Source organism: Stomoxys calcitrans, chromosome 3 (assembly GCF_963082655.1).
Source record: "Stomoxys calcitrans chromosome 3, idStoCalc2.1, whole genome shotgun sequence".
In the NCBI taxonomy this organism is placed as follows: Eukaryota; Metazoa; Arthropoda; class Insecta; order Diptera; family Muscidae; genus Stomoxys; species Stomoxys calcitrans.
Genome location: NC_081554.1, coordinates 181,408,874 through 181,420,154, shown reverse-complemented (window position 1 = coordinate 181,420,154; position 11,281 = coordinate 181,408,874). Strand labels below are relative to the sequence as shown.

The following is an 11,281-nucleotide window of genomic DNA, read 5'->3' as shown; positions in this document are numbered from 1 at the left end:
TGAGCCCTTATAAGCGGCGATTTTTATCCGAATTGGCTATAACTAGATATAGCTCCCATATTTTTGCAGAATTCATTGTGGAGGGTTCCCAAGATTCGGCTGGCACACTTTTACTTGTTCTTTCTAATTTCTCTCACCTTTTAGTTATCACCATGGCCAAACTGGCCTTCGAGTAACCCACCCACCTTTAAGGTGGGCTCCCCACTCGACCTTAACCTAAACTTTGACTTTAGCTTATAGAATTAATAACAGCAAGACTGGATTGTTGGGATACTGGTTGGCACGCACTTAGGTCATGGATTGGTACTTCTCCGGCAGAGGCACATACATGTGGTTCCTTACTCCCTACTCTTTGCCTTTTCCTTTGCCTCTTTATCTCCTTTTTTCGCCTCTTTTTCGTGTCTGGCAACGTTCAGCTTGTTTCTTTATAACCTTAAGGTTACCACAATAGGCCAAACTGGCCTGCTAGAGAACTTACCTTAACGATGGGCAACCCATTTAGTTTTAACCCAAACCAGGGCTTCAGCATACAAACATAATTTCAGGGAATTTTTAAAAATTTTCATAGAATTTTCTCTCTCTCTGTTCTGTTAACAACAATTTCCTATTTATTTTCATTTAATTTGGTTTTCCTCAAGATTTCAGCTTTAGAGTTGATCGATCGCCTTTGACGACAACCCATAAAATATTCCAGGAACATCACCAACGTGCTGCAGCTCAAACCAATGATACCAATCATCCAAATCCAAAAGAGGTCCATCACAGTAAACACACTGGGACCTTGAGGAGGATTGGGATCCTTGATGAAGACCTGCTTTAATTTTAGCAAATCCGAAAATAGACTATTGCGCCAAGCTTCAACTAAGCCCGCAGCGTGAACTCTATGTATGAGGCAATTCAAATCATCCTTGTAGGGCGAATTGTATTGTAGCAGATAACCCCAAGGCAGCAAATCGAAAAGCACCATATCTTTGGGAGCATGAAAGGTGGGACGGGACCAAAACTTCTGTTGCCTCCATACAATGTCAAAGGTGGTTGAGGTCGCCCCATAGCAGTATGAGGGATTGAAGTTAATGCGCTGTTGTTGTATGTACGACAGGTTGTCCGACAATTCCAGCGAATCTTCAATCAATTCCAAATTAAAACGAAAATGTCCAACATCCTGCCTGGCATAGAGTAGCTTGATGGGAGATTGCCTAAGATCTTGGAAAGTACGAATTTCCCGATGACTGGGGGGTGAGGTGAAGAGCGTATTATTGGTGGCCGCAAATAGAGTGCTTAGATATAGGCCTGCAAAACCCACCAAAAGGTAAACGATTTTGAGACTTATCCTGGGATTTGGTCTTGAAGAAAACGATAGGCCCAATATGCCTGGCAAAACTTTGCTGTTGATTAGCAAATCCAGAAAGTGTCTCAAATCATAGCCCAGGTAATCGATTAAACTATGCACCATAGACAGCATTAAGGAGGTCAGCGGTATGCAGGCAAAAAAGTATTCATTGACCAAAACCCCAAATATCTCGGGCACAGTGAAACGCTGGGCCAGAGGCACCAAAATCATTATCCGATTGATGTCATAAAAATCAGTGCCATTGCGCGTCATGGTAATGGGTATGGGTGTCAGAGACATGGGCACATCCAATAGATTATCCATCACCATTTGGTTGATGAACTGAAAGTGCGTTTTGTCACCCACCTGCAAAGGGTGCAGCATACTGAGGGAGGCATTGTGGAGTTCAGCAAACAATAAAACCAGTTGGGCTATAAAGCCATTTAGTTGAAGATTACCCTGCGCATCGACATAAACAAGATTTCCCGCTGAGGATTGATCAATGAAAGTTCTAAGGGTTTTGTTATTATAATTCCTCCAACTTTGGTTAAAATATTGGCTAGAATTCTTGGAGACATGCAACCAATGATATGCCGCATAGGGTTTGAGTAAGAAATATTTCTGCTCGTCTTCATGCTGGCCATCAGAAATAACCACAAATACATTTGTCATTTTGTAACTCTCGCATAATAACAATAACTCTTGCAGGAACTTAGGCTCATCCTCTACATTCTCTGCTAGCATTAGAACTCGCTTTTGGCGCATGAAGTCTATTGTCTCTGCTCCAGTCTGCAGCAGCTCCAAGTCCAGATTATAGGTAAAAAAGAAAATCACCAAAATCTCGCTATTGTAAAAATCACAGTAGGTAAAGTTTTGATTTTCACTCATGATGACTTTGGGCAAGGATAATTCTAGGAATGGCTGTAGATGATGTTCTTGGCTTTTATGTTGACTATGCAGCAATAACAATGAATCGAAATGTTTCTCCTTATATATATCCAGCAATAGACTTTGGTAGTTTGTTTGAGGCATATTGTCGTTAGTTATGGTAAACTTTTCGCTTAAGTTGGCAGTTGTATGCCCCACTATTAACACAAATAGGTAGTAGTGAATATTGCTCGGCGCCATTGCCATTGCGACTGTTGTCCTTTGATAATTATTTCCGTAATTTAGCTTTAGAGACTTTGGCATAAACTAAACAAAATCATATCTTAACGCCGTAGACAATCTGAGGCCATGATTTTCAAAATTCCCAATTAATACACTTTGAGAAGAAACATAATATTGGGTTGCCCAAAAAGTAGTTGCGGATTTTTTAAAAAAAAGTAAATGTATTTTTAATAAAACTTAGAATGAACTTTAATAAAATATAATTTTTTTACACTTTTTTTTTCTAGAGCAAGCTAAAAGGAACAGCTGATAACTGACAGAAGAAAGAATGCAATTACAGAGTCACAAGCTGTGAAAAAATTTGTCAACGCGACTATATGAAAAATCTGCAATTACTTTTTGGGCAACCCAATATAAATATATGTAATATGTAATATATGTAATGGGTTGATTTGTAGGTGCTAAGTTCGGCCTAGGCGAATCCTATATATACCCTCCACCATGGATCGCATTTATCAAACTTTTTGGCCGGTATCCGTTTCAGGAAAACAAAGGATAATGGATATAAATTGTCATCTATTGCAGCCATATCAGATTATGGACCGATTCGAACCATATTTGGTTTGGATGTTGGTGAGCATAGTAGAACTCAAACTTTGAGCCAAATCGGAAAAGAATAGCGCTTTTTGGTACTCAGGAAATAATATCGACAGATCGGTTTATATGAGGGCTATATGAGGTTATAGACCGATTCAGACCATATTTGATACGCACGTCATAGAAAAAGTTGTTGTACAAAAATTCAGCCAAATCAGATAAGAATTACGCCCTCTTTAGGTTTGAGAAGTATAATCGGGAGATCCATGTATATGGGAGCCATATTAGGTTATGAACCGATTTGTAGCATACTGAGCATAATTGTTGGAATTCAAAACAAAAGATCTCATGGGAAATTTTAGATAAATCAGATAATATTTGTGCGCTCTAGAGCCTTAAAAAGTCAAAATCCGATATCGGTTTATATGGCAGCTATATGAAGACATTGACCGATTTAGACCACTTACAATTCCAACCAACCTACATTAATAGGAAGTATTGGTGCAAAAATTCAAGCGCCTAGCTGTATTCCTTTGGTGTGTTAACAACGGAATGATGAAAGAGGGTATACAAATCATATAGCAAACCAGTAGGGCAGGGCAAAAGTGAGACGGTGGCGACTGTATAATACCCTACACCTACCTTATAAGTACAATGTGGGAGCTATATCCAATTCTGAACCAATTTGGATGGTCTTCGGCGGATGCTTTCAGATGGGTTATTAAACAATCCCTACCAAATTTCGAGCAAATATAATCAAACGGTATTGCTAATTACCCAAAATCTGACGAACATATATATGAGAGCTATATTCAAATCAGAACCGATTTGAAACAAACTTTTCGGATATTGTGGTAGTTGACGACGAAAGCGTTGTACAAAGTTTTGGAAAGATTGGTCAATAAATGCGCTTGTAGTGACTCTAGAAATGAAAATCGGGCAAAATACATATATGACAGCTATATCTAAATCTGATCCGATTTCTATAAAAATCACCAGTAATGTCCAAAGTTATAAGAAAATCCTTCCTGCCAAATTTCGATTGATTCGGTTGACAAGTGAGCACTTTATTGCAATTTTTCTCAAAATCAGACGAACATATATATGGGAGCTATACCCAAATCTGAACGGATTTCGAGCAAACTTCTCAAATAATATGGTAGTAGTAGAGGAAGGCGTTGTGCAAAATTTTGGAAAGATTGGTCAATAAATGCGGATGCAGTGATTCTAGAAGTGAAAATCAAGCGATGTACATATCTGGCAGCTATATCTAAATCTGATCCGATTTCTATGAAATTCATCAGTAATGTCGAGAGTTATAAGAAAGACCCTACAGCCAAATTACAGGAGATTCGTTTAACAAATGAGCACTTTATTGCAATATTTCTCGAAATCGGACGAACATATATATATGGGAGCTATATCCAAATCATAACCGATTTCGAGCAAACTTCTCTAATATTGTGCTACTTGTCAAGGAAGGCTTTGCGCAAAATTTTGGAAAGATTGGTCAATAAATGCGCTTGTAGTGGCTCTTGAAGTGAAAATCAAGCTATATACATATATGGCAACTATATCTAAATCGGATTCGATTGAATTGGTTAATAAATGACCATTTTATTGCATTATTACTGAAAATCGGATGAACATATATATGGGAGCTATATTAAAATCTAAACCGACTTTTTCCAATTTCGATGGGCTATGTCTCTAGGTTGAAAAACATGCTTGTACCAAATTTGAAGATGATCGGATGAAAACTGCGACCTGTAGTTTGTACACAAATTAACATGGACAGACAAACAGACAGACGGACAGGGGGACATAGCATAATGAATCAGAAAGTCATTCTAAGTCCATCGGTATTCTTATCAATGGGTCTATCTCTCTTCCTTTCGGGTGTTACAAACAAATGCACTAAGTTATAATACCCTATAACACGGTAGTGGTGTAGGGTATTAAAAGTAATCTATGTAAAATTCTAAGAAATTTCTCCGAAGAAACCATGTATCTAAAATCAAACTCTAATCCGCCCCTCCCGACTTGGAAAAAGCTAATATTTCTAATATTTCTTTTGCAAAGGCGGGCATATACATTTTCTAGTCGAGAGGAGCGGATTAGGATTTTATTTTAAAATGAACACACCCTTATATTGGGTTGCCCAAAAAGTAATTGCGGATTTTTCATATAGTCGACGTTGGAAATTTTTTCACAGCTTGTGACTCTGTAATTGCATTCTTTCATCTGTCAGTTATCAGCTGTTACTTTTAGCTTGATTTAGAAAAAAAGTGTAAAAAAAGTATATTTGATTAAAGTTCATTCTGAGTTTTATTAAAAATGCATTTACTTTCTTTTAAAAAATCCGCAATTACTTTTTGGGCAACCAATATGATTATATATATATCCATTGTGGTGGGTATCCAAAGTTCGGCACGGCCATACAAAACATGTTTTTAATTGTTCTAAATTCATTTCATGATAGACATAATGAAATTATGTGAATGATATTGCAAATAACACATGGCGTATTGAAATAATAACTTCATAATAAGCACCATTGTTTAACATACCAACAATGTTGGTCACTAATAAGCAACTCTAGTTGGGGTGTACGGGATATGAAAACTATGTGCATATGTAATGCTAAGAATTAAGAATGATAAATTCATGTTTAACAAATATATTGGGACATGCCTGTCATTCTTGCTGTCTGTCTCTCTGCTTGTGTGTCTATCTTTGAATTTTTGTAGTTAAGAAAATTTTTGGCTTTTAAGAAGATCGAGATGATTTTTCAGTTCTTGTAGTACTATAGGAAAACCATTATGCAATCAATCTTCGCAAGACTTTGGGAAAAAGATTATTTGAATACTTATGGTGAGTTACGCAGAAGAAGAAAACCAACGTTCAACTCTATAACAGCTATTCGTGTTAACTCATATGCTTTGGGATTATATGGTTGCCCAAAAAGTAATTGCGGATTTTTTAAAAGAAAGTAAATGCATTTTTAATATAACTTAGAATGAACTTTAATCAAATATACTTTTTTAACACTTTTTTCTAAAGCAAACTAAAAGCAACAGCTGATAACTGAAAGAAGAAAGAATGCAATTACAGAGTCACAAGCTGTGAAAAAATTTGTCAACGCCGACTATATGAAAAATCCGCAATTACTTTTTGGGCAACCCAATAGTACGGTAGTAACATTTTTGACCTGGGCCCGCTCCGCTGGGCCTTCTTTTACTTTAAATGGAACAAAAGTTTCCTTGGAATATTTATTTTCGACAATTAAAGATCTTTTACTGAAATACCATGCTACGAAAATAGTATATCGCTTGATTAACAGTTTAACCATATAAGTGCCTTTATCTGAATCTCATATCTTTATTGGTCTACGAATTTATTTGGATGTAAGGTGTACTCCATTCTTAAAATACTTTATTTCAGCCCGATATTCTCATGATGTTTGATTTAGAGATCTTTTCGGGGGAGAGGTGGTCCCCCAGATACTTGGCCCTGGAAAAATATCAGCATCGTGCTCTTCTTTCAAATATCATTTATTTAAACCCCATATTGCCATTGGTTTAGGGGAGTTTACACGATGAGGCGGCCCCAAAATAGGTTATGAAATTCGTTTTCTAATATTAAATACCTTTCATTTGAGCCACATATTGGCATGGTCGAATTTTTTTTTTCCTTTTGGGTTGTTTTGGGAAAGGGATGATGCCCTAAATACAAGGTTCTACATTTGGATATTAAATACGTATTCTACTCCCAAATACCTTTATTTGAGCCCCATATTGCGATGGTCAGTAAAAAATTGCTGTTTGTAGGGTATTTTGGAAAAGGGGTAGACTCTCAGAAAATTGGTCCCGAAAATGGGTATCAATTCTTACTCTTCCCCCCATTACCTTGTATTTAAGCTCCACATTGACATGGTAGGTAAATAAGCCCGATTTGGGGGTGTTTTGGGGATTAAGGTGGTCCCCCCATATTGCAAATTCAAATTTTGCCCATGAACATGCCACTAAGAAACAGGGACAAACTTCTCACATATCAATGAGTGGAGTCCGATCAAGTTTTTAAACTCAATGATAAGCGGCCTCCTTTTTATAGCCGAGTACAAACGGCATGCCGCAGTGCCACACCTCTTGGGAGAGAAGTTTTACATGGCATAGTACCTCATAAATGTTGCCAGCATAAGGTGGAGAAAACCACCGTTGAAAATTTTTTTCTGATGGTCTCGCCAGGATTCGTTCAGCGTCATAGGCGGACATGCTAACCTCTGCGCTACGGTGGCTTCCAACATTATCCAAGATGGTCCCCCTACATAAAGCCCTGAAAATATATCAGCAACGTGGTCTATTCTCATATACAATATCTATATATCATTTATTTGAAACGTATTGCCATTGCCCTCAAAAATTGATATCAAAATCGTTTTCTAGTCTCATTTAAACTCCTTATTGCAAAAGTCAGCAAATATGTCCGGTTTGGGGTATTGACCCGTCAAAACTATAAATATTTAGTTCCACTCTCTTTAAGAGCCAAATTGTCTTGGTAAATACATCCTATTTGGGGGTTGTAATGGTGGTGGCAAGTCCTCTAGACAATTGGTCCCTAATGTTGATATCAGACACGTGGCTATTCCCAAATACCTTTAATTTGAGCCCCATATTTCCATAGTCGGCAAACATGACCGGCTTGGGGGTGTTTTGGTGGATGGATGGCCACTCAGTTAATTTGCCTTGAAAATATATATCGGATTCGTGTACTACTCTGAAAACCCTCTTATTTGAGCCTCATATTGCAAAAGTCAGCAAATACTTACTATTTGGGTGGAGTTGTGGGGGTGGCGTGGCCCCATAGACACTTTTCCCAAATATTGATTTCAGATTCGTGCTTTACTCCCAAAGACCTTTCATTTGATCCCCATATGGCTATGGTCGTAAATTTGTCCCCTTTGGGGATGTTTATGGGGAGGGGCGGCCCCCCAAACACTTGGTCCCATATTTGGATCAGATTCGAATTCTACACTTAAATACCTTTTATTTAAGACCCATATTCCCATGGTCTGTAAATAAGTCCTGTTGAGGGGTGTTTTGAGGAAGGGGTAGGCCCCCAAAAACATTTGGATATTAGATTCGTATTCTACTCGCAAATACCTTTCATTTGAGTCCCATGTTGCCATGATCGGTAAATATGTCCGATTTAGGGGTGTTTTGGGGGTTGGGTGGTGTTGTGGGGGAGAGGTGTCCCCATAGACACTTTTCCCGAATATTGATATCAGATTTGTGCTTTACTCCCAAAGACCTTTCATTTGAGCCCCATGTGGCTATGGTCGTAAATGTGTCCCCTTTGGGGGAGGTTTTTGCGGAGAGGCGGCTGCCCAAACACTTAGTCCCATATTTGGATATCAGATTCAAATTCTACATTCAAATACCTTTTGTTTAAGCCCCATATTCCCATGGTCAGTAAATAAGTCCATTTGGATATCAGATTCGTATTCTACTCGCAAATACCTCTCATTTGAGTCCCATATTGCCATGGTCGGTAGATATGTCCGATTTAGGGGTGTTTTTGGGCTTGGGGTGGTCCCCCTAGCACTTGGTTCGACAAATGGATATCAGATACGTTTTCTTATCCTTAATACCTTTCATTTGAGTCCCATATTGTCGTGATTGGTCTAAATATATGTTCGGTAGGTTTTAGGGTGGGGCAGCCCCCCTGGGTACCCCATCCGAAATTTGGATACCAAATTTTGTATTTTTAGGGTATGAGAGCACACAAAATTTTGCTTAAATCGCACCACCCATCTCCCATTAGTATAAGCGGGACAAAATTTTGCACATGTCAGTTTTTTGGTCCAAGGACGAACGCTATTGACTTTGAACAAAATCGGTTCAGATTTAGATATAGCTCCCGTATATATCTTCCATCCGATATGGCCTTTGAAGGCCATAGAAGTCACAATTTTAGCCCGATCTTTACAAAATTTTGCACAAGATGTTTTATTTGTCGTTGCAATGTGTGTGCAAAATTTTCTAAAAATCGGTTCAGATTTAGATATATCTTCCATATATATCTTTCATCCGATATGTCCTATTAAGGCTGTAGAAGCCACAATTTTGGTCCGGTCTTTGCAAAATTTTGCATGAAATGTTTTGTTTGACGTTGCAATATGTGTGCAAAATTTCATAAAAATCGGTTCAGATTTATATACAGCTCCCATATATATCTTCCAACCAACAATTACTCTGCTTCCATGGTGCACATGATTCTTTGCACCTGTTGAAAGTTGTATTGAGAGCCGTTGCCGTTGTCTAGCATTCGAAGCCATCAATACATTTTAAAACAGATGCACAGAATCATATGAACCATGGAAGCAGTGTAATTGTCGCAGAAAAAAGAGACTGTCATTACACGAAAACAACAGCATTGACTATAGTACGATTTGGCTGAAATTTGGTGTGCATATGGTGTTCTGTTATGACACTCAACAACTGCTCCAAGTATGGTCCAATTCGGTCTATAACTAGATATAGTTCCCATATTTTTAGCAGAATCCATGGTGTTGAATTCCCAAGATTCGGTCCAGCTGAACTTAGCACGCTTTTACTTGTTTGCATTACAGTCTCCTACGAAAGGCAACTCTTGCCCTATACACCTGCAAGAGAACCATTGGCAAAAGTTGGGCATATACTGCAGTTGTCAAACCTATAATACTATATGGTGTTGTGGTCTGGTGGACGGCGCTTCAAAAGTCCACCTACTGCTCAATACTTAAACGGATCCAAAGGATGGCTTGTTTGTGCATCAAAACCGCACTGAGGACGGCACCATCTGATGCACTGAATACTACATCTAATTCCTCTGGACATTGTGGCTACCCAAATTGCCGCGACCACTGCCGTGAGGTTAAGGGAACTTTCTCATTGGTCATGAGGCGGCTACGGACACTGTGTTACCCTTGATACAATATCCAATGTCCCAGGCAGTGTGGATTACACCCTACCTGAGCCGTTTTTTGATAAAAATTGCTGTACCACTATTACTATAACAGAAGTTATATGACTTTTATACGGATTTTTCCAAACTAAACGACCAGGTGGGCTTTGGGTTGTACTCTAAAAATCTAGAACTGGTCATATCGAAAAGGTTACGCGACCACTGCAGTGTGTATCAAGCGGAGGTCCTTGCAATTAAAGAAGTGATGGTATGGCTAAGATATAATGCCATTACGACGATTGGCATAATGTGTCTTCTCAGACAGTGTTCTGGATGCCGGGCCACAGAGATATCCCAGGGAACTTTAAAGCGGATGAGCTTGCAAGACTAGGAACTACCCTAAACATTCCAGGGGTACTGGAATCTGTGGCATACCCACATGTAAGCAAAATTTTTAGGGCCAGGCCCGAATAACAATGAATGATGGATGGTCACAAAGAGGGGGCTGTGAGCATTTCAAAACTATGTGACCTAATCTAGACTTGAAGAGGTTAACTGCTTTGCTGTCATTGCCTAGAATAGACGTCTCAGTCATTGTGTCCCACATGACAGGTCACTGTCTAATCAGAGAACATGCTGACAGACTGAAGGTTGCCAGCAACAATTTTTGTAGAAGCTGTGAGGACATGGTAGAAGAAGAGACTATAGAACACCTTCTGAGTGTTTGTGTCCCCCAGTAGCAGTCAGAAGGAGTTCCACTTTAGGCTCTCAATTCTTTGAGAACCTGTCTGATTTAGTGGATGTGAACATTCGCAAGTTAATGGGCTTTTTAAAGCGATTTGGATGGTTCAACGGTAGGAAGTAGAAGGCATCTTCCTTCCACAGACCACCATAGCGCAGAGGTTAGCATGTCCGCCTATGACGCTGAACGCCTGGTTTTGAATCCTGGAGAGACCAACAGAAACATGTAAGAGCGTGCAAAGTTCGGCCGGGCCGAATCTTATATACCCTCCACCATGGATCGCATTTGTCGAGTTCTTTTCCCGGTATCTATTCTTAGGCAAAAAAGGATATAAGAAAAGATTTGCTCTGCAATTAGAGCGATATCAAGATATGGTCCGGTTTGGACCACAATTAAATTATATGTTCGAATAAAAATTGCATCCTTTGGAGGCTCAAGAAGTAAAATAGAGAGATCGATTTATATAGGAGCTGTATAGAGCTATAGACCGATTCAGACCATAATAAACACGTATGTTGATGGTCATGAGAGGATCCGTCGTACAAAATTTCAGGCAA

The 11,281-nt window shown here is 38.9% G+C and overlaps 1 protein-coding gene across 1 annotated transcript; it reads right to left on the bottom strand.

Annotated features, from left to right (window-relative positions):
• Positions 1 to 604: 604 nt before the first annotated feature.
• LOC106087528 (uncharacterized) lies at positions 605 to 2,464 on the bottom strand. The gene has a single exon (XM_013252585.2). It carries the CDS (start codon positions 2,462 to 2,464, stop codon positions 605 to 607), a length of 1,860 nt encoding a protein of 619 aa, XP_013108039.2.
• Positions 2,465 to 11,281: the final 8,817 nt, after the last annotated feature.